This window comes from Neopelma chrysocephalum, unplaced genomic scaffold, assembly GCF_003984885.1.
Source record: "Neopelma chrysocephalum unplaced genomic scaffold, ASM398488v2 Primary Assembly neopelma1_43, whole genome shotgun sequence".
In the NCBI taxonomy this organism is placed as follows: Eukaryota; Metazoa; Chordata; class Aves; order Passeriformes; family Pipridae; genus Neopelma; species Neopelma chrysocephalum.
This window is the reverse complement of record NW_020897702.1, coordinates 18,626,795-18,651,181: the sequence shown is the minus strand read 5'-3', so window position 1 is coordinate 18,651,181 and position 24,387 is coordinate 18,626,795. Positions and strand designations below refer to the sequence as shown.

At 36.5% G+C, this 24,387-nt stretch overlaps 1 protein-coding gene across 17 annotated transcripts in view; it reads left to right on the top strand.

The window, feature by feature from the left end:
• The window catches only part of DLG2 (discs large MAGUK scaffold protein 2), a 1,039,246-nt gene that overhangs the window by 754,353 nt on the left and 260,506 nt on the right, over positions 1-24,387 (top strand). For 15 of the 17 annotated variants that reach the window (XM_027677513.1, XM_027677512.1, XM_027677530.1 and 12 more), the window contains 3 exons: positions 1,202-1,346; positions 4,498-4,636; positions 19,842-19,997. In XM_027677513.1, the coding sequence (XP_027533314.1) occupies positions 1,202-1,346; positions 4,498-4,636; positions 19,842-19,997 (440 nt within the window). The remainder of the gene's footprint in view (positions 1-1,201; positions 1,347-4,497; positions 4,637-19,841; positions 19,998-24,387) is intronic. The other 2 variants (XM_027677518.1, XM_027677515.1) reach the window with 1 other exon arrangement.

The window sequence follows — 24,387 nt, the reverse complement described above, 5'->3', positions numbered from 1 at the left end:
GCCACTTCTGCATAGCCTAGCCGTGAAAATATTGCATATACAACATTCACTGTGAAATGTAGGTCACTGGAACAGGCTCCCCAGGAAAGCACCAAACCTGCCAGAATTCAAGGAGTCGCTGGGCAATGCTTTTAGTCATATGGTTCAGTTTTAGGTAGTACTGCGAGGAGCAGGGACTTGGACTCAAAGATCCTTATGGGTCCCTTCCAACTCAAGGTATTTTATGATTCTGTTATTTCTGTTGGCTTACACTACATGTCTGAAACCTGTATCTACACAGTTTGCTTCTTTCCTTTTTCCTACAATTTCTCCATTCAGAATGTATTTTTTTGAGGCAGGGAACATTCACAGTTCTGTTTACAGGAAGTCAATCTGTTGACATTCTGTGGATATAGCGGATTTATATGTGAATAAATTATATATGCTTCTACAATAAACCACTTCTGACACTTTTTTCTTTCTGTGGGAGTAAAGCATAAATAGGCAAGGCTTATTGCCACCATTTACTTCCCTATTTCATCTGTAGTCCTCAGCTCTTATCCTTACTTAAGTATTTTTCTTTTCTAAAAATGCATAGAACCAGTATTACGTTCTCTTACTTTTTTCAGTGTCTCTTTCCTGTGCTTCCAGAAAACTGACAAACTTTCACATCAAAAAATCCCTTTTCCCCTTCCAGAACTGCCCTATTTAATTTTTTGCACCTCATAGATATTCTGTATACCACTTTGTACCCCTTATTATTTCAGTTGTTAATGTCATATCAGGGATGGAAAGATTTGGGGTGTTGGTATTTCTGAGGTCCCAGCCATGCATGCTAAAAGAGGATTTGGAAGTTCATCTTGTTAGGTCAAATAATGTAGACAGTTTCTGTAACTGATGTGGTGTTATTAATTTATTATTTAACATAGTTTTATGTTGATCATTATACCAGTAACAGAATATCACAAAGGACTTTTCTACTGCCAAGACCAAGTGCCTTCTGGAGACGTTATGATTCTGTGTATCAATACTGCTACATCAGTCTTTGAATATGCATGTGCTAAGAAAACTGTATTTTCTACCTTGCAGTAATACTGCTTCTGTAATCTGTAGTGCTCTTTGTCTACAGGGTTTTTCCCCAACATTTTTGAAACTGCAAGGCTGTGTCAGTTTTTGTGTCTATATCTGGGTTCCAACTTACCTGTTTGATTTCTCTTTCAAGGTAAATAATTACAGTTTAGAAGAAGTTACCCATGAAGAGGCAGTAGCGATACTGAAGAATACATCAGATGTAGTCTATCTGAAAGTTGGAAAGCCCACCACTATCTACATGACCGATCCCTATGGCCCACCAGATATTACTCACTGTAAGTGACTTCTGCAACTCATTTTGTAGGAGTTATCAGTTAATGACTGTGTTTTTTCATAGCTTGTTCAAAGTACCCCATTAAAGTTTATGAATACCTTGGAAGACTACACAAACGAAATGTTTATTGCCACTTAAGTACGCTCATGAAATATTGCAAATAATATCACTGCTAAAGTATCTTTGCAGCAAAAGTTACAATGTAGATGATGTATGGCTGTGCTGATTCCAATTAGCCATTGTGCAGGTGATCAGACTGAACTGTAACTCTTGTGACAATTACAGAAACAAGTATATGCAAATGTATTTTGAAATATGATTAGATTTGTAGCCTGGAGTCCTTTGTCCACTGAAAAATTGGAACAAGCAGCAAACTGCCTTGAAAAAACTTAGTGAAAAGCCTGAGGCAAATATATATTTGAACAAAATATTAATTGCAACGTAAAAAACACTGCTCTACTTACAAAACTTTATCTGTTTTCTCTGTATATCCAATTCATGGAGTCACTGAATGTTTTGGGATGGAAAGGTCACCTGGTTCCAATCCCCCTGCCATGGGCAGGGACACCTACCACTAGACCAGGTTTCTCCAAGCCCCATCCAACCTGGCTTTGAGAACTTCCAGGGATGGGGCATCCCACAACTTCTCTGGGCAACCTATTCCAGTGCTTCACTACCCTCATAGTGAAGATTTCAAAAATTATTGTTCCACTCTGCTTTATTATCAGTTTGCCCATTAACTTTATATATGTTCATCTGGTATTTTTCACAGATAACCAAGGCCTTGTTTGTCCTTGCATTCAATGCACAGTCTGTTGTAGGAAAAGATGTTGAAACAATTGTAAAAATCAGTGAGGATTTTTACTTCATAGGAAGGGAAGATGACTTCATTTAAAAATGAACTGATTTCAATCAGGCTATCATATCCATGCACTCAAAATTGTATAGGCTCATATCCAGCATTCAGGTAGAAAGATGTGCATCCAGGTGCATCCCCAGGACTCCCTGAAGTGACAGTGTACAAGGTTGGTTGGGTGGCTGTGTAGTCCTTATCATAAACATATACCTTCTTATGTTGACAACCTCCTTGCCGATGTGTTTTGTACTCTTACAGAGATGACAGCAATAAGGATCTTCTGTCTCTCCCATCTGTCCTACTTTTGCCTGTTTTCAGGATTTACTCACTTCTCTCTTGTCTCCTTATCTGTGTGTCCTAGACTCCAACCTAGCATTTATCTCCCACTATCATCTCTTAATGGCTTGAGTATTTGTTTTAGTTTGGGTGTAGGCCTTCCTGGCAAGTTACATTGAGTATTGATAACCTATTGATTAATCTAGGTTTATCAATGCATGTCACTCTTATACCCCTTCTGTCAGTCATCCTGGTGTCCATACGCAGGCATTCCCATTCTCTTGTAATTCACAACAATCTTAACATTTCAGTTACAGTTCTCTATACCACTGGTGCCCATTAGTCTAAACAGTTCATTACTGAAACTCCCTTTCTTCATTTAGTTGTTCATTAAAAACTGCCTGCCTTGGGTTCAACTACCAACAGGGACCAACTGCACCATCTAACAACTGGATAGCAATTTAATTTTTGACAAGAGCTTCAGCAACTGATCCATACCATCTTGATGTCCTGCCGATAATCCTAGGGGCACTTAAGGCCAGCTAAGGGCAGGGAAGTTAACTAAAGGTAGTAAATGCTAAAGATTTATTTTTTTCTACACTTTTGTATAATGTTGCTACCATGGACAGACAAAGTTGAGGGAAAAGCTAAATATCCAAAATCCTCCTCACTCAACTGCTCCATAAAAATAGAAGGGAAGGTTTTGTAATGTGCATATCAGGTGGTATGCTCAACTGTGCTGAGGATACCTATTTAGTTAGCAAATGTTACAACAGATGGCAATCATGTTGTTCAGTAGCAGTCTGGTCTGGATTCTAGCAAAGCCCAGGAAGTAAAAATGCTAAATGTCCCTATCCAATCTCCTGTTTTATAATACTTTCAAAATAATAATTTGGGAGTTCTAAAACAGTATGTTTTATTATGTCAGATTATAGATCAGCAGCATATGAGAAGACAGAAGTAATTCCAGAGGGAAAGTAAAGGTTGAAGAGATTTGCAGTAGCCTTTCCCAAGCTGTTGGTGCATAGAGATTCATTTGTCCTCAGGGAACCTTTCATTATACCTACATGTTCTGAGTATTTCAGAATTCATTATGGCCTTTCCCTGTAGAAAGATTTTGCTTTGAAACATTCTGTATCTCAGCATCTGAAAGAAAGACTAAAACTAATAGTAGAAAGTTTAGCTGTTGTCTTCTGATGAGAAAATTAATCATAGCTCATTGCAGAAATATTTTTATCATTTTTCATATTTATAATTTTCTTTTCTAATTAAATTAATTAAAGACAAAATACAAGTATCATGGCATCTCTCCAGTCATACATATCCCAGATAACTTCAGAATATCAAAAAGCAAGCAAGCAACAAAACCTAAAAACTCAATATAGAATTAGACAACACAGTCCTATGATTTTCGTCATTAATGATTAATATTAATATCCATTTTCTACTTTAAATATACAGATTTACTGTGGTCTGAATACTATCTATGTTGATAGGAAATTTCAATTGTACTGCAGATTTGGGCACCTTTAGTGGATCAACTTTGACTCTTCACTATACGTAATTCTTGCCATACATAAAATTCCTGCTCTTATTCTGCTTTGAGCTCTTACTATATTATTCCCATTGCTGTATATTTGAGCCAAAAAGAGGAGTGTGCTTTTAATCTTATTCTTTCCTATTTGCATTTGCTTCTTCAAGTTAGTCCTAAGTAAAGAAAATGTATCCTGTCTCCCAAATAGGAGAGCTTATTCAGGTCCCTTATTCAGAAACTGAATATCCTCTAAAGAGTCAATTCCTGATAATGAGCCACAATTAGTATTAGTATTAGTCTTATTTTCATGAAAACTCCAGTTGTTCTTTCTTTCTTGTTATATTTTAAGCTCTCTCTGGCAATGATTGTTTATTTTGATCTTATTTACAGCGCTGTAACGTTCCTGGTACTTAAAAAAATTACGTTCTTGTGATGTCTAATGAAACATGAAACTTGCTAACTAGAAATGCTTATTTTTACCATCAGCTTATTCTCCACCAATGGAAAATCATATACTCTCTGGAAACAATGGCACTTTAGAGTACAAGGCATCCCTGGCCCCTATCTCACCAGGAAGATACTCACCCATTCCAAAGCACATGCTTGTGGAGGATGACTACACCAGGTCAGATGCTTCTCTTTATTTGTTACCTTTCATGACAATTGCAAAGGACATAGGTAAAGCATTCAGTGCATCTCAAATAGAATACAGCATATAGTTCTTTTCACCCATCTTCAAGGGAAGATGAATTGAAACTGTTACAGGTATGAAAAGCACTAAGAGAAAGATCACAGAAATGAATTCTGACCAGAGGTCCATGTTATCTGGGTGCAATCCCGCACAAGTTCCTAAACAGCATGGCTGCACTAGAACAACCTGGCACTGAGCAAAATATCCTGCTTCTTAACACAACTAGGAGATCTCAGAATCAGTGACTTGTCTGGCTCACTGCACTTAGGGGTGGAGGGATGTATGGGCATTTGTACCGTTCTGTGTGATGGTACCGATCTGTGACAGTACCACCAGAAGGTCCAGATTGTTTATTTTAGTGAAAGGGAGGTTGAAATATACTGTGTATACACATTGAAAGATTAATGTTATGGAGAAAAACCACTGTGGGAAAACAAAAAATGTATAAATGGGCTGCAATTAAATAAAGGAGGGAAACTGTCAAGTTTCTGAACCATTAGAACATCATAACATGAAACAGTTTTCTGTAAGAGCATAGAGGTTAAAAGGAAACTGTTTATGCAGTGGCACTTGATACCTTTATGCAAGGGGTTCTTTGATGTGATTATCGGCAAAATGAACCTGGAAATTTCTATTAATCTTTATGGAAGTACAGTAGCAGAATTGTATCTATGTAGTTGATTTTCACCTAGGAGAGATACATAGGAAAATGCTGAGGGGGTTCTTTTATGCCTTGTATTAGATGAACATGAATGTCACTGATGAAACATTTTTGTTTGAAGAGTGCTACCTTCACCTAGAAGACAGCAGTTGTTCAGTTTGTAACATGAGCCTTCATTATAATGTTTAATGCCACAGAAAATGAGATATTATCTCTTTTCTGTGCAAGGAGGGGACTGTTCTGATCCTCTAACCTGGCCTGCTATGTTTTGCAAGCCAAAGAGTCTCATCCACTTATGTATTTGTCAGCTTCATAACTTGCTAATTTGCATTTCATTTTTCTTGTTGCATATGATTACATTCTCAAGCTAGTTAACTTGTTGGATCAGACAGATTCAGACTAACTAAATCATACAGTGCTTAATCAGGACATAAATGTGCGGAAACCACACCTTATGTCCCTGTCTTGGCTAAGAGAATTTCTCCTGTTTTTTGATTGAGTATGCAAAGCTGCAGTTGTTTTCCTTCAACTCATGAGACATTCAATTAGGATGAATTTTCTCCAAAGGCTTCCAAGAAGTTACATTTTTAATTAATAGTTAAAATATTGATCTCATTAAATTGTGCATCAAGGTTTTATTTGGTCTAGTTATAATAACTTTTTAAACACCCATGTATAGGAAGAATATCAGTATTACAGTATCTGGATTACAATGATGAAGGCTTTGTCAATAAGCCTGTAGTGCTGAATTGTCTTCTTCTGCAATGAGATGTCAGCACCATTATTACTGAGAAATAGTTATCAAAGTTTAAAACCAGAAAAGAAATACAACCTTAAAAGTAAATAATAGCTAAGGAGGTCAAGAACTCCCAGAAAGTGAAGGAAGTAATCCTTAAAAGGGATAAGCTGCCCTGACAATTGAAAGACCATTTAAACAATTAAAAGGCTTGTATGATAATGAAAAGTCCTGTGTTTTTTTATGTAGCTGATTTTAACTTTTTAATTACTTCTACCAAAAAAAAGAAAAAATATAGAAGGGAAGGTAGTGATAGTCCTATCCAATAATTTAGCAGATATCCAGTAGAAAGCCTACTTGCTCAAAGAACCCTGCAGACGATGTATTGAAATTAGTTAGTATGTCCTTTTGATCTTCTTTTTTGGCATTTCTATCTTGATACTTTTAATGTGCTTTTAAACAAGTTAATTTCTTGGTTTAGCTCCTGAGAGTAGAATAAAATACTGACACAGTCTGTTTCTTGACTGAGGTATTCACACCAATATCCATTTTGTATCCATTTGAGGGCAAAAATGAATGCCCAGAGAAGTTGTGTGTGTTCTGTGAAACAATCCTCTCTTATGTTCTTTTTCCTATCTGGATTTCCAAATTAGTGGGTTGTCTAATGAAGGTCTGATATCCAAAGTCTTCTTGTGGCATTGGCACTATTGACTGGAGAGACTGACTCTACAAGCATGACCTTCTGTGGCAGGTGTGTGGCACTGGAAGAAATAAGGGTGTCAAGTGATAGGAGCAGTCTCTGAATGCCACAGAGCAAATCAGATGGAAATCTCGTATTTCTGAACAAGTGTTAACTTTGACCTATTGAAAAGGAGGAGGCTATTATGAACTTCATTTTATTAGTGATAATAGCCTATATGCTACACTGATACCCAGGCAACAAAAGCACAAAGAGAAAATTAATGTAGTCATAAGACAAATGACACTTCTTGCCATTGCATTTCCTCACTGGACATACATCATATAGCACTCTCTGAGAGACACCCAAACAAGAGCCAGAGACCGGTTTTCTCCTCTGACTACAACAATTAAGAAGTTCTGACCTTCAAAACCAGACCATTTAACCCTTGAATGCTGCCGAGACTGTTTTTTTAATGTCTGTTTATCTATTTATTGCCTATTGATTCAAGAGGGACTGCTGAAAATGCAACAGTTAATCTCACAGTGATTTTCACAGCTATAGACTGAGAGTAGTGAATGTACTCTCTCTGTCCAATGCCATAGGATTTGCTGATGAGTCTGCCATTAAAATAAGAAGATATTTAGAAAGTCTTTGTTGCTGACCAGTTTAGAAAATCTTTTGGTAATTGAATAATCATATTGATAATTTTAGTAAAGCCTATAGGTTCCTTGATTGCAGCATTTATAATTAGGTTTTCTCACATAATGTTTTATAATTAAGATGTTTGCCAGCTACTGCAGTGCTATCCATTAAAACTACCTGCTTCTTGCTGTAATAGGTTTACAGGGCTAATTTAAATTGTGCTTGCATAAGGAAATTTATTACCCGTGCAGTCTTGCAACACTTCTGGCATTTGTGCCAGCTAAAAATATTTGGAACAGTAACTTCTCCACTAAAAAAGGTTTTTGAAATCTTGAAATTCTTTGCATAAGTGATTTGAGTGAGGCTGATGACAAGCTTTCTTTTAACTTACTTGTGATAATGAATCTATCAGTATAGCTTAAATGGTTGAACATTCAACTCAATTTGCCCACTTTCTCTTGCTTCTCTTTTTGCTTTGATATTTTTGTTTGTTTGTTTGTTCCAGTTCTAAGGTCTTTTTACCTAAATACTTCTATTTTGCCTAACAAAAATAAGTGTTTCTATTGATAAAAAATTGTAATTTTTTGTCTAATATTGAATTTGTGTCTGACAAAAATTCAGTATAAATTTTACTCGGTAAAACTCTGGGGGAAAATGGCCTAATCTGAGCACAAAGGATTAAAAAGCAACAAATCATCATCAACCACAAGTTTCAATGAAGCTGGATGTTGTCTTTGAATTACTGAGCTTTTTGAAGTTGTGTGTATTATTGGTCCAAAATGCTATCAGTGATGAGCATAATTCTTGATTTTCTGGATTTATTTGAAATTCACTCAGGATGGAAATTTTTCCTTTTCAATTTTAAATAAAATAACAATTTCAGGTTAGTAGAATGTGGGATCAAAAGTGGATAAAAACTATATGGCAAGTAATGCTATCAGTACAATGATCATCACGCTGAAGGTAAGATCTTGATTGTTTTAGTTTCTAGTAAGATTAAATTGTTGTGTGGGCAGTGCAGGGGATTCCTTGAATGTGTTTCTGACCATTTCCTGATGATGCTAGAGGGGAGAAGCAGGATTAATTCTCTGCTTGACCTGCTGCTTACAACAAGGGAAGAACTAGTGTCAAAGGTGGTGATAAATAACAGCTGGGATCAGAGTGACCATGAGTTGGTTCAGTTCATGATTCAAAGGAAGTCTGGAAAGATATTCAGCAAGTTATGATTGTTAAGACTTCAGAAGAGCAGACTTCAGCCTTTTTGGAAAGCTGCTTAGCAAAATCTCTTGGGATGCTGCCACAGAAACATAGGGTCCATGAAAGATGGATGATTTCTAAATAAAACTTATTGAGAACTCAGAAAGGAACCATCCTGTTGAGCAGAAAGGAGAGGGATTCAGCAGAAGGCCTTTTTGGCTAAGCAAAGAGCTTTCTGATGACCTAAAATGAAAGATATAAGCAAGCATTGCTTGACTGCTTAATGACAAAATGAGAAAGCTGATCAATGTGAGCTAAGACTTAAAAGTGTCATAAAGGAAAACATAAAGTGATTCTGCAGGTGTGTGCTACTTTAAAAAATGAAGGTAAAATCTGAGGAAGGAAAAAGGTTTTGAATAGGGGGCAAGACAATGTACTGGCAGATAATATAGAAAAAGCTGAAGCACTCAGCTTCATCTTTGCCAGGCACTTAAGGGACCAGAAGGTAATTGGGATAGTCAGCATAGATTTACTAAAAGCAATTTGTGTGCTTGTCTAGACTGGTTGCTTTTCCCAATAAAATGACTAGCTGCTTGGATGAGGTGAGAGGAGTGGCTGCCCTATACCAAGCAGTGCCACAGCACGGGTGCTGCCCTGAGCAGGGATGTCTCTTTGCTGAGTGAAAACACAGCTGGCTCCAAAGTCATACATGGCCCATGTCATAACTCCCACAAATGTGCATGTGGAATCTGCTGTGGGGCACATGATGAGTCCTCTTCTCCACTAGTTGCCACACTTCTTTTGTGGGCAGGAGAAGCTATAACATGGGGAGCATCCTTTAAAACTCTTCTAACAGCCTCTCATCCAAACATAAGGAAGTGTTGGATGAACATGGACAACTAAGCATAACTGGAAAGAAGATATGATTTGTAATGGTTTGGAAACCTCCTGGATAGCCTTTTGGGTATCTCCTGGATTGTGTGCTGTATTACCTTGCTCGATAGCCTTCTCCCAGCATGGCTGTGCTAATTTGCACACAACGATTTTGGTAAGGCTTTTGACACAGTCTCCCACAGCACTCTGAAAGCTGGGGAAGAGTGGACTAAAAGAAGAGAGTGGGTTGGGAACTGACTTAACCACTAGGCTCAAAGGGTAACGATCATCCTTTGACATCTGTCAGGTGGTCAATGATGAGCAGAGTAGCTCAGGATACCTGGGGTATCAGTGAATATCTTCATCAATGACCTAGATCATGACACACAGTGCACCCTCAGCAAATTTGCAGACAGTAAATTAGGAGGGAGTGGTTAACATGACAAATGGAAGAGCTGTATTCTAGAGGGATCTTGATATACTTGGGGACTTGGCCAGAAAAATCTCATTAAGTTCAGTAAGAAGTCTGCATCTCAGGTGGAAGAGCTGCACATGCTTGTACAGACCATGAAACAAACATCTGAATTGCAGCTTCATTGAAAATGACCTGGAGGTTACTGCAGACACCAAGCTGAACATGGACCCTGGAGCACACTCTCACTACAAGTCAGGTAATCAGCATACCAGGCTATCTTAGGAGAAACCTGGTCAGCAGGAAAAGAGGTTATTTTCTAGAAGACTGTGACCAATTCACATTCTTTGACTTTAAGAGCTGTGGAGATGGTCCAACAGATTCTCAGAGCCCTAGATCACATGGACGTTAGAGGGGTGTTGAGGGAGCTGGGACTTGTTTAATGTTGTGAAGAGGAGATTAAGGGGCAACGTAAGAGCACCCTATAGGCACTCAATAACAAAAATGATGCAACTAAACTCTTCTTAGTAGAGAAGAGAAGCACTAATGGCCACAAGCTCTGGCTTTGGAGGTTCTGATTTCAATTTGAGAAGGAATTAAAACACCAGATGGGTGGAATAGTGCTGGAGTAGTGCTTGCTTAGAAGGGTTGTGAAATATCCACCCTTTGAGATTTTTAAGATTTGGCTAGGCAAAATTACGACTGATCTAGTGTTGTCAATAATCCTAATTCAAGCACAAGATTGAATCAGATGACCTACAGAGATGCTTTCCAACCAAATTTTTTATGGCATTAGGAAGAAAAAGGTTGTTTGTTTGTTTGTTTTAGTAGTTTTGTGGAACATTTATTACTAATGCAGCTGGGAGAGATGTCACAATTTTCTCTTTAGCATATTTCTGCCTCCCTATTTCTAGAAATATTGAAATTACAGCCTAAAAATCCTGTAGCTTTTAGATGTTCTTCTGTCTTTAATGAACAACATCAGGAGAAAAGACCCATAAAAATAAAGAACTACCATCTTAAGGTTTTATTTCCTTTTTAGGTTCAGAAAATGGTAGCATCAAACTTCTGTGCTTCAGCTGATAAAAAATTCACTTTAACATTTAACTCTGGTTAGATATTAAAGATTCATGGATGAAAAAGCTGAGTTATATGTTTTGCGGTGGAAAGCATGTTTGATTTTTTTTTCATGCATTTTTGCAAAATAGCGTCTTCTGGGTGGGGAGGAAGTGCTGGGAATTGGAAGGGAGAAAAAGCAAAGCCATTAAATTGAAATCTCAGATCTGTTTCTCTGTATTGGAAGTAGCATTCCTCAACTGTTTCTTGTTTACTTGTCTAAACTTGCTAGTTGAATTGACAATATTTTATGGAAACACTTTTAAATTTCTATTCATACATAGATTTGGCTTTTCAGTATTAAACCATTACAACTAATGTTATGGTTTCTGTGTTATAAAACTGTCAGTAACAGTTTTCTAATGATGGTTTTTGGAAGCACAGCAATAGGATAAAAGAACTGCAGCTTTTAGCAATGAGTCCTGAAAACTGTTCTTTGGGATCTTTACTGAGTTGACTTAGATCATCCACTGACAAGATATTCTGCATGTTTTTAAAGTGTACATTTGCTGAAAAGGGTTAGCTGCATTTCCTTTAAGTCTTTGGGTGGGAACAGAGTTTAAACTCATGTCTCCCAGTCAACCAAGGTCTTCACTTGCTGTAAGTAGAACTTTCAAATGGTGAATTTTACACCATGTTTTTGCCCTGATGTTACCATACGTGTGATGAGTAAAGATATGTAAAAGTCCACTGATAGAGTTATATGAACGTGACAAGTAATTATGAGCTCTCAACAGTCATTCACCATGCCCTAAAGAGAATAAACTATATGTAGTAATATGGGATGACTGATAATGCCTTTTGTTTATTCTTCTTATTAAATAACTTGTAAATTTGGCAGATTAAATGTTCAAGTTAATATTTTAATACTCAGGTTTTGCCTGGGGCTGGATTTTTTATCTAGGGATAGCAAAGGTTTTATAATTGTTTTGCTTTAAAATTTAGTGTAAATTATATCTGTTATTTTTAAAGTCATTTTAATTAACCACTATTATTATCAAATTAAATTGCATTTTGTTTTAACCATACCATTTTGGTCATTTAAAGGGATGGAGAGAGAATTATATACCTTAGTTCACGTTCTATTCTATTCTATGTTAAAAATTGCTGTGATATTTTAAATAACATAATATTCCATACAAACCTTCAGAGTGTTAAATTATGGGAGCTGATGAAACTGAATCCATACAGTATTTCTACTCTATTTATGAAAATCTATCTAAAAGCCGACATTTATAAGTCTTTGGAAAAACTGCAGTTCATTTATCCTCCAAAATGTATTTAATATGTTTTGCAGTGAAACTCTTTCAGATTCCATACTTACACTGCAGTATATCAAAGCTTCTCACAATTTTGTCATGCTGTCTAGATTGTTTAAAAAAATCAGCAAAATTGAGCACAGCATTACATGGCCAAAGCTAATTTTTCTCTCTACTTATTTCTTCCATTCCTTTCTGACACAGAAACATAGTCAGGAGTCATTCTGTTCTGTGCTCTGAATGCCCTGTCCTGTTAGATTTAACATTGAAGGGACTGGAGGAATAGGAGTAGTGTGTTTGACAAAGGATTCTTGTGAGATTGGATGTGAAAACGAGGGAGAACTTGTCACTGGTGTGTGAGAAAGGAAATCACAAGAAGGGAAGACTGGTATTTAATCAGGGAAGAAGATTTGGATTTGGAAAGGGAATTCATAACAAAACAGAACATAACTGAAAAATAGGTGAAGAGGCATGAAGAAGCAATGGAGAAGGGCAGAAATGGATTTCAGGGCTACTGAACCAGCAAATCCCTCAGACAGTGAGACATGAGGTTTGGAATAATCAATAGTTGTGCAAGAAGACTAGGGCAAGGAGCAGAGAGAGAGAGCAGGTGGCAAAAGTTGCTGATAAGGTGCTGGCAGGCTCAGGCTCAGCCATCTCTTTCTCCAGAAAAATGGAGAAGAACACAAGGTTTCTGGGGTTTGCATGATGCATGTGTGATCCCAGCAGGCAGTCTGTCATGATAGCTCATGTGCATTGTCTGTCTGGAGGATGCCAACCTGCTGCTGCTACTGGTTACTCACCAGTAACTCAAAAGTTCAGTTCTGTGCTCTAGGTGTTAAGTTGGTGACTTTGCTGATGATTACATTGAATTCAATATGGTGTCCCAGAATAGAATTTCTTTCTTGGTTTAGTCTTTGATCAATCTAAGAAATTATTAAAAAAAAAAAATTAACACTATTTGAGTTACACATTAAATGTTCAGTTAAGGAAAGAAAAAAATGTTTTTTCTGTAAATCCTTAAATTGTACCCTTGGTGAAATACATTCCTTAGATTGATGCATGAAATTGCTAACTTGCAATGGAACTATTTTATATTATGTGTATTTAATACACAAATTTGATTTTAACTAATTGTTAAACTTTACAGATGCATAATTGTCAGGCTATTTTTTTTGTTATTGAAATTTATTTTAAGCATAATAAGTCTTGACTTGGGAGAATAATTTATATTAAAGTAAAAATTTAGTTATTGTCAAGTCACCAGATAATCTGTTATTCCTGAGTTATCCTTGCATATTTAAACAGGCCTGTCAGAGATCCCCAAGTAATATGATTTGACTGTTTCCTATACATCTAGTGGAATCTACTTAGGACTTAACACTTATAAAAAAAATTAATCAAATTTTGGAATCTGCTTTAGTGCTTGTATGGAGATTTTTGAAATGAGATAGTAATATTGGCAGTGATAATACACACAGAAATTGTAAGTAAAATTCAACAGTGCACAAAGGAAGAAGATAACCTTAATTATATACTACATATATCATATATCGTTTATCATGGATATGAACTCTTACAGCAGCTCTTACCACTTAAGAAAGACACATTGGGGTGACTATGATTAGTTCTGTGACATTGTCAGCTCAGTACTCAAGATCAATCAAGAAGGGAATTAGGAATGAAAATAGGATGTGATAGGAAAGGACAGGAGTGCAAAATATAATGGTTTTCTCTATGAATTTGTCGTGCATCCAAGTCTTGAACACTACATGGAGACAGCTGGAAAAACCTCCAGAAGAGGGTGACAGAGATGAGCAGGGCTATAGCATGGTTTCCAGGGGAAGATAAATAACAAATAATTCCAGCATAGAAAAAAGATGTCAGAGAGAGATGGAGCAGATATCTGTGAAAGTACCCATGGCAAAGAGAAGGCAACAGGCAAGTACTATTAGCAATTTCTTACAACTCAGGGATTTTACAATGCATTGCCAAATTTAAAATATAGAAAATGGAAGTTTTAAAAATGTTACCGTATATTATCTATGTCCAACCAAGTAACAGGCTCACAGTACACAAAGGCAGAGCTTTCTGGCTATATCACGATCAATTTGTGAGGTTCAGTGCCACAGGGTGTCGTGAAGCCTAAGAATATAAAAATGTCCAAATATGTGTGAGAATAAGACCTGATTCATGGTGGACAGGCTACTGACTACAATTTCCTTGGATTTAGTTTCTGGTCCATGTGGTCCTTGGTGATTTTCATCAGCTGAGCAGGGAAGGGCTGTTCTTTACTGGCCTTATTTCCTAAATAGTCACTGCAAGGGACTAGGACCTTTGGTCTGACAGTCTCACCATTCCTATGTGAAATAGCCTTCTTTTCCATTACTGCAACAGAAAATATTTTTTTTCAAATTAGGCAATCATTTCACTTTCTAATTCCTAATGGTTAAAAATAATGAGTGTAGCATTGGATGTAGAATAATAAGTTCTAAATTATGCTTACGCTTTCTTGTAGACCATTTCATTTGAAAACTCCATTAAAATGTTAAAGTAGTATTGTTAAGAGGAACAAGGCAATCCTTACTCTTCACTACTATGCTAAAAAACACTTGTTTTGCTGTTATAGAAAACTTTAAGGCATATGAAAATAACAGTTAATAATGGAAAAGCTGAAAAATTATTAATCGTAGAATTTCCTGGTAGAACAAAGGTACTGTACTTCTATATTTTCCTCCAGCTCTTCACATTCCTTTTCTGTCTTGCATCAAGTTGAAATAAACATATCAGTCATTTGGTCTCATTTAAATTGCCAGGATACAACTTATGGAATAAAATCAACTTTCAGTTCTAATTTACCCTATTGAACAATAAGGTATGTGATTCTCCTGGGGAAAAAAAAGTTGGAAACTTGTAGCATTGGGAGATTTTTTCTCGGATTGAATTTAATGTTTCCTGGCTATAGCCCTGCATGCTCGTATGCTATGAGAGTTTAGCTGGTTTCTTTCCATATCATAAAAGGTTTTAAAATGTTTTAAAAACTGAAACCGTTAACATTTAATGTGCTATGTGTTGGCAACTGAAGCCTTCCAAACAGGATTCTGCAATTAAAAAAAAAAAGTTAATTTTAAATTGAGGACCCTGCACGATGCTGAGGAGAGAATGGTTTTTAATAATTTCATTTTCTTATAACTTCTGTCGTGCAATTAAGTCAGCCTGAAACAATAACACAATGATGATCTAAACAAGGAATAATAAGGACTACAAACAACTAGGAAGATTTGCTTTCTTTACACAATCTGTTATGAAATAAATAAATAAAACCAGTTTCAGATCAATTTTCTACCTCCCACTGTTACTGTTAGCTTTTCCACCAATTAGTTCCACCTTTCTGCGGGAATTGTGCCTTATTGCTGTTAGGTCTGTAATGAATAATTCCAGCTTCATGCTACCGTTTAAAATCTTACCTTTGGTGTTAAGTGACTCAATTCTCTGTCCTATGAATTGAACTATTTACTGAGGCATATTCAGGCCATGCTATGCTTACTTTTACCACTTACATTTTCTGTTGCCTTTCCTTTACTATTATATGCCTCATTCTCATGCTGACATAATTAGTGCTGTACAACCAGACCTACTAGTTGCTGCTCTCACTTATCACAAAACTTGGTTTTTAGCTCACTGATAAAGACAGAGAATATAATGTATGTTTGTAACTCAATAAATGGCTTAAAGGCAGAAAGGGAGCAGATCTGCTAGAGAAGAAGTTGCTGCAGTAGTTACTTGTTTTTAAGAGTAGGCCCGTATTACACTTTGAGATATTACAATTATCCAAGATGTATATTGTAATATTCACTCATTTGGCATTTTAAGGGGATTTTTTGCATAATATTAACAAAAATGAAGATAATGGACAAAAGAAATTGGATCATGTAGTTCTTTGTTCTTCCTCATAATAAAAATTACAAAAACTGCTTAGTGTTTATTTTTAAGTAAAACCTCTGAAGCTGTACCTGCTGTACCTGAAAGTGATGGAATTGCACATAAGTTAGAGTGAATCTGTCATTAAATTATTTATATCTAGCCTTTACACTTTTCTTAAAGCATGCTAAATGACCTGCTACATGTTTTTAAATTCATTTGAAGAATTAACGCATCATAAAATAAGGCGTCAATGTTTATGTTCAGTCTGGCTCCTTTTTGCAAGAAAAGTTGAGGTGACCTTGACTGTATTTTTTCAGAATGGCACATTAGAAACTCTTTTGAAATAACATTCTCATTATCCCATGCTTTGAGAGAAGACAATCTGTTTCTGTCATAGCACTAGAGAAGATGTGCAAGACAGGATTTACCAGTTGGGCTGATCCCTTTGGAAAAAAGTTCTTTCTTCTTTCTGTGAGGAGAAATATAAATGACAAGAGAAAATGCTGCGTTACAATTATTTAATAAAGCTGAATCTTCATAATCTTTTTTTTTTTTAAACATGGGATTGATGTCTTACAAAGTAGGCAGGTACTATTGTAGTTTACTATTATTATTATTATTATTATTATTATTATTATTATTATTATTGTAGTTTGCCATAGAGGAGGGGAAGAATCAGGAGGATATTTGAAGACAAGCTGTTGCAGCAAGTATCTCGTATTACTTTAAGCAATTAGTGGCCTACATGGAACACACTTTATATGACCAGGACAGTGATCTTGCCCATATTTTTTATGCATTCTTCTACTTTATATTTTTTATCCCAGCTTTCAAATATTTTTAAATTACTTAATTCATATTTACTAAACCAAATTGAGAGAGAAAATAACTTCATACTGATCTGAGCTGGACCCTGGGTGTTACATATTGCTTTCTTTCTGTCAAGTTCTTGCTTTTCTGTTCCAGTAAAATATGCAGGCAGAGCCCAGCTATGCAACTGATAGCTGTTAGCATATTCATCTGAATAGTGTGAAGGTATCTGATTAGTGTGAAGGGATCTACTAAAGGATCAATGCGGTACATGATCTCAATGACCTTGAACAGGTTAGCATCTGATGTGAAATAGGTGGGTATGGTGATCTCAGACCATTTCATAGGCCTTACAGGAAATGCACTTTTAACTGGAATTAACTGATACCCTGAATCCTATTCTAACCCAAGAGTCCAACAAAGAGTCCAGGTTTTAAAAGATGATAAGTATGAACTCATTTTCTTAACCTTAAGACCTCTCTCTTCAACTCAAATATGGGTTATGCTGTTAACTAGGTCATGGTATCACTTATATAATACCAATGAGTAGAGGATTTTATAATCAGTGCTGTGACTTGTTCCTGTTCCCTGTTATCTTACCACCCGGCAAGAGGGACTTTGTGTTTATATTTGAAGGACTAATTTGGTCTCAATATCTAGGTAGATGTTGAATGTTTAAGTTCATTTTGCTTTTGCAAGCAGCTTGTAACTGTCAATTGACAAAGAAATCCCTCATATCTCTCCATCTCTCTGGCATGATTTGTGTCTCAGCACAAGGTTGGATTGTCACTCACTGATGACTCAGTGTAGTTTGAGCATTCACGCTATATCCAAGGGGTAGCAACACTCTCATGTCATGTACAACTCAGAGAAGACAGTTAACTTGGATATGGGAAGCTAACAAGTTGTTTGAGGACTGGTTAGTGTTTTAAGCCATGGAGAAATCTACAGTTCTTATTCATCTTCCTGCAGTGGGGCAATATTTCTTTAATTTTCTTAGTAGGTATCATTTATATTTGATATTTGTACTTGTTCTTTCTTATATTGCTTAAAAGCAAAAGTGGTTTCTGAGGGAATAAAAGACAGTATTGGACAAAAGTGAAATAGAAGTGTTTTTTGTCTCTGGATTTTATTTTTTGTGGTATTTTTTTGTTTGTTCTGGGGGGTTGTTTTGTTTTCTTTTATATTGAAAGCAGCAATTGATTTAGTAAATAAATTATTAAATCCACTCTCTGAAACAAGTGCAAAATACACTGATTAAAAAATGATTGCAACTTTCAATATGTTAAAAGGGATTTTACTAAATGCTTGACAGAATTGCCATATTTTTGACTGTAAAGTTTTCCCTGGGAAAGTCAGGCACAGAGAGTTTTCAAATCATGTGTCAGATTGCTATGAATAATGTTATTAACGTTGAGTGAGATCAATTTTTGAGTAAAGTAGCTACTTCTTTTCCCCCAGAGGACAAACCTAGAAGCTAAAAACAAAGGAAATTAGATTCTCTGTATCTGCCAGCAAATCCATGACTGTAATAAATTCTGGTACCTGTGAAACTCACAGCACAACCCACACCCATGTGAGGCACAGTGCAGCCAGAAGAACAAAAAAGTTCATTAACTTCTTGGCCTTGTGTTATTTTCAGGCTTCTGAAATAAGATTTCCGTCTAGCTAATACTGTGTTACAGTGATTAAAGACAGTGGCATACCCTGGATCTTCTGGCAGAAGCAAGCATATGACAGCAATTGCATCTTGGCACTCTTTAGAGCAGAAATGTCAGGAAATGATGAGTCAGGGTTCACTCTGCCAGTGGGCCCTGGTGTATCTACTGGGGCCAAAAAAGTAGTTGAAGAAGTTACATGGTGGGAAATGTACTGCGTATGTGGTGTGGGTTTTTTTGAAAACTGCTGGATGTCTCCTGTGGATCCCCGGCTGGTTGGTACTAAAGGCTGCGTTCCCTTCTCCCCTCTCCCAGGTGGCTCCTGGGAGGGCTGTGGTAAGTATTGCCTCTCCCAGATGGGTGGCTGGAGAGAAATTTTGGGTTCAGGATCTTATTCGTTGTATCTAACTTCACAAGCTGCTGTCTGTAATTTGGAGCAGCATTGCAAGTGCGATTGCAGTGGCCTTGTCAACGAGGTTAACTTGTTTCAGATGTGGTCTGCATAATCAGATTTTGAAGGCTGAATCTGAAAAGAGAGCAATGAACTCTTGAAACGCAACAAATTGCCTGCCAATGAGATGAATTGCTCACACTGTTTGTTACCATCAGTGTTATTATAGGATATGGCTCAATTTGACCACAACTCTACTTGCAAAGAAAGCCCCAGCTCGCTGGGGCAGGAGTATGTTGTATTAACAAATAATATGTCCTTCATCTGTATCATACATTAATGGGTAAAAAATACTTCTTTTCAGATAATAAACATATTTTCTTCTATGCTGTACTCAAAATTAAGATCACAGAAAGTTGTGTAAAAGTAATGCTGTTTGATTTAAAAACAAAAATTAAAAAAGCAAAAAGCAGAGTATGTGGGAAAATTCTTCACTTTCTCCACTTCAGAGATAATATATTCTCTTTCAGTGACACACTTCCTATAGAGCAGTTTTATGGTCCACTTATATTGTGTATATGCAGTTACTTGAATGCCATACTACTTTTACCAAATTCTAACGATTCCTTTAACAACACACTTTACTTGTCGGAAAATCCCTGCTGAAAAGGTCTTGACAGATTTACTATGCATGCTTTTAAAATGATTGCTGTGTTTGCTCTATGTTCTCAGCAACTAATATGCACCTGATCTTTTACTCTTGTCTCTGTATCACCAGGCCTCCTGAACCTGTTTACAGCACTGTGAACAAACTGTGTGATAAACCACCTTCTCCTAGGCACTATTCCCCTGTCGAGTGTGACAAAAGCTTCCTTCTTACAGCTCCCTATCCCCACTACCACGTAGGCCTGCTCCCTGACTCTGAGATCACCAGGTACTGCATGCGCTTCTTCCTCACCTCCTTTGTTAGAGTGCATGAACATCACTGGATTTATCTCATAGTTTGCATCCTCACCATAGATCTTTTTCTACAGCTTGTGCTTATTTTTAACCATGCTTTCACATCTGTACCACTGGAAGATATATGCTGCCTTGTTATATAATTTTGGTCATCCAAATCCAGTGATGAACACAAGCAATGTTTTGATCCATTGGAATGGTGCTCTAAAATAGGTTACATAATATGTATCACATTTTACAACTGAATTTGGTGTTTGTTTCTCTGTGAGTATGGAAGGTGACTTAGACTTCACTGAAAGCTATAGTATTTTGTTTTGATTCAGTCACTTTATTTCTGTTTCGTGCATACTTAATTCACTGAGCATCTTTGGGTTTATAGGGCAGCTGCCTAAGCCATTCAGAAGAAATAGAGCAAAAAAGAATCACCTCCCTCACCAAATCAGAGTTAAGAATGCATCTAAAATTTAGCATTTCCGAGGCTAGCTGTGCTCTGAGAGGACAGTTAGTAAAATCTAAAATGATGAACATTTCCATAACTGAAATAATGGAAGACCTTCCTATAAAATATTGTCAGGGATTGCCTCCTCATAAATATTTAATGAAGAAAAGTGTACTATCCAAAACTGTGTGCTTGTATAACCCAGCTAATCTTCTATAGTCTACAATGATTGTAATAAATATTTACATACAATATTTGAAAGATAGAGGAATATTTAGGCACAAATTTTCAAGAGTATTTCGTTTGTTAGGAAAAGTCTATCATCTTTTATATTCTAGAGGAGAAGAAAACTAATTGTGTTTGGAGGTTTGATCACAGACATTTTCTACAGAAAATGTTTTTCAAAGCAAAGAGTAATGTGGGAAGAGAAGAGCAGAAGTGTGTAAGTGGAAAGTAAAACGGTAAACTAATGTAAGATACAATAACAGGAAAGAAACCTCAGGGATTAGGAAAACAACTGTGAAAGACATTTCAATGCTATAAAATAGAAAGCTCCACTAAAAAAGCAATAAGACAAATACTAATGAAGAATGTGACAGATGTGGCAAGACCACGCAGACGATGTCAGTTTATTAGAATGAAAACTCTGTAGCTTCTAGAATTTATAAAAGATGCTTCATCACTGGTCAAAGTGATTGGTCAAGCTGTTCAGGCCAGTGCAAGTTTGAGTGAAATACATTGATTAGTACAATGTTATAAAAAGGTATAAATATTTGCACAAGAGTGCCAGGAACTAACAGATCTACCCACAGTATTATAATTTCTCTGCAAATATTACCTTAAATGGAATAACTGGGCAAACAGTTGTAAAATTACTTCAGGTCTTTAGATATATTGTACAGTGACATATGAGTAATTTACCTGTGCATGACAGTGCTTTTGTGTGTTTAGAATGAAACAATGGAAGAGTTCATTACAGAAAGACTCTTAAAATGGTCCCTTTAGAAGGGAAGGGTCCATCTTGAAGTAGAAAGTTGAATGAGCAGGTTCTAGGGGATTTTGAGGCCATAGAATTTCATGGCCTGCTAACCACAGAGAGAGCCAATTCATTTCCAAATGGTTAGTCTGTATAGACGTAACTATCACAACTATGGAGATAGGTTGGGGGAAAAGGATGAGTATGTTAGGGCTAATTCCTGCAACCACATACTTAGATGTCAGTAATCAGTGGAGCCCTGGAGAGCTCATAGAGCTAGACTGTTTTGCCACCTGAAGGTATAATTCTGTGTATCCTTTTGCTTTATTGTTGATTGATTGAATACTTGGTCATCAGATATTTGATGAGCTAACATCAGGATTTAGAAAGCTGGGTATTGTTCTACTGAGTGTCAGTTAACAATTTTCTTAAAGAACAAGGTTTCATTTAACTTCATTCTACTTTGATGTAATATTAAGCTCTAGTCCCTGTATATTTAATCAATTTGTCTAAATCAACAGTCCAAAAAAAACCTGCAAGAGAACAAAATATGGGAAAGGACACAACTGATGGTTAAATGCTCTGCACTATGCTCTGCTACATGCTGTGGTAGAGGCAACTGATTACTATAATTTGTACTTCCTTCCCACTGTGAAATAACATTCAGATGGAAAATATGACAGTTTTCCATGTTCTCAATACCGTCATCTTTTCCACAGGACTCTGAATAATTGAGCATGGAGGAAGACATTTGAAATATTATTTCACCAAATGCCTTTGTTGAGGAAAGTGGCAGCTTTACAATGTATCGTGATTCAATTTCCAAATGGACTCAGTATTCACAGTTGGAGAACAGATTTTAGAAAAGTATTGATCTCATTTTACTGTAATCCAAGTGGCTGTTTTTGCAAAAGTGTGCAGTGTACACAGCCCTAAATTTCACGAAGGCATTGTGTCTCAGGGCTGTATTGTGTTGAGTATTTTGAAGAATTAATCCAATAAAAGACTTTGTTTTAAATCGACAGCTGTGATACCACCATCTCTATCGGAAGCTGTACTAAAAAAAAAATCTTCCAAATATTGACCGGGTATTTTGAAAGATCTCCCTTTCCTCACCTGAATTCCTCCATATTAAACACTTAAAAGATCTCCAGTCAGAAATAAAAAGTTATCTCTCTGTCTTCCTGCAGACTTCCTAGAAAGAGTTTCATCAGCATTTGTCAACCTCAGTTTTTGGTAGCTGCAGTTATTGTTGTATCTCAGTGCTCCAATATTTAGAATCTACTGTTGATCTGCAAGAAATTTAGTTTGACAGATGACTGTTCCAGAGGAAGAGGAACATGATGCCATGTTCTCCCAACTGAAATGCTTGTAAGCCAGCCAGCACCTTTCAAATTGCTGCTCCAGATAATTTGTCAGCTGCTCCTCAGATTATTGTTTTTTCAAGGCTCATTAACTTAATAGGCTGAGAATTCATAGGCCAAAGCTTTATTTGCCTATTATAAAATCAAGTTTATAACCCTTGCTTTTATGGTGGCCTGTCAGCTCCTGGGAGATTTGGAGGTCTAGAACAATATACTCGCATTTTAGGATAAGTGTAATTAGTTTTTTGATGGAATTATCAGTTCATATGAATTGATATTAACAGGGCTATGTCAGTGTGCAACAGCTGAAAATCTGTACCATTGAAGGCATGAGTAGAGAGACAATTTTTGAGTAGCAAGTTTTCCTTTGAGAGCACCATGTGGGAATGGATGCAGAGTATTCATTCATGTCATTATTGAAAGTTATGTCTACAATCAGAAGAGCATGGGCAGTGAAAGGAAATCAGAGTTCATGGATGTAACACTTTCTACAAACATGAGCCTTTGTTTCGGCACTAGGTAACACAATATATTGTGTTGAAAGTCTTTTTATTCTTCATATTCACATCTACAAAGACACATTTTAAAAATGCTTCAGTTTTGCCCAGAACTAACTTCCCTGTCTTCACTGAAATCTTCTTGGCACTCTAGTTACCAGGACAGTTTTTGTTAAGGGGCTGTCCTGATATTGTTGGCTTTTTTGATTCTTTTTTTTTATTCTGTAGATATTTGCTTTTTTTCTAAGTCTTTGATCATGTGATTGAATCATTTTTATTTTTTTTTAATAGATGTAGGTTAAGGAACTAACAGTTGGGTTTCAGACTTTGTAGTCATGGGAGGAAAGCTTGGGAACATGAGTCCTCCCAAGAAAATAAAAATTTTGTACATATTTAGTCTAGCTTTTATAAACTTGCAGATCCTCCTCATGGTGCTTGGGTAGCTGGATTGAAAGTATCTGGCTTACTTTTTAAATCACTATTAGTTTCTTGAAGCCAGCCCCAGTTCTGGCTGACACTGTGATCTGTGGTATTAGCAAGGTAGTTAATGATTTTGTGCTTCGTTTCCCAGTCTCTACAAGAGGTTTAACAATGATCTCATAGAAGTTTTTGAAAACTAATCCTGTCAATAGCATTGTATTACTAATGGCAGTTTGTGTTATTATTTAATTACATAAAAATTATTTCAAGGTATTTGATGAATCAGATTAATGACAGCACATTTTGGAACCATCACTACTTTCTTATCAGTGGGAATTAGGGAGAGAAGATAACACTGCCACAAGGCTCAAGAGCAGAGGCTTTTGCAGAAAACAACATTCCATTAGCATAGGTATTCAAGGGTAACTGAGCATTGTGTAAGTCTTAAGAGCTACACGAACAAAAGTGTGCTGAAATGGATGCAGGACATATGGCTAAGGAGACTATAATGTCCAAAATCTTAATGATGTGTGGTGCTTCTTCCAGCATGCTGCTTCCTCCAACTAGGCACACAGGGGTCACTACACTCCAGTAGTCTCTGCAACCAGAGTAATGTATCTCTGCAACCCTAAGTACTGCTGCTTGTGGTTCCCTCACTTAATTTTAGG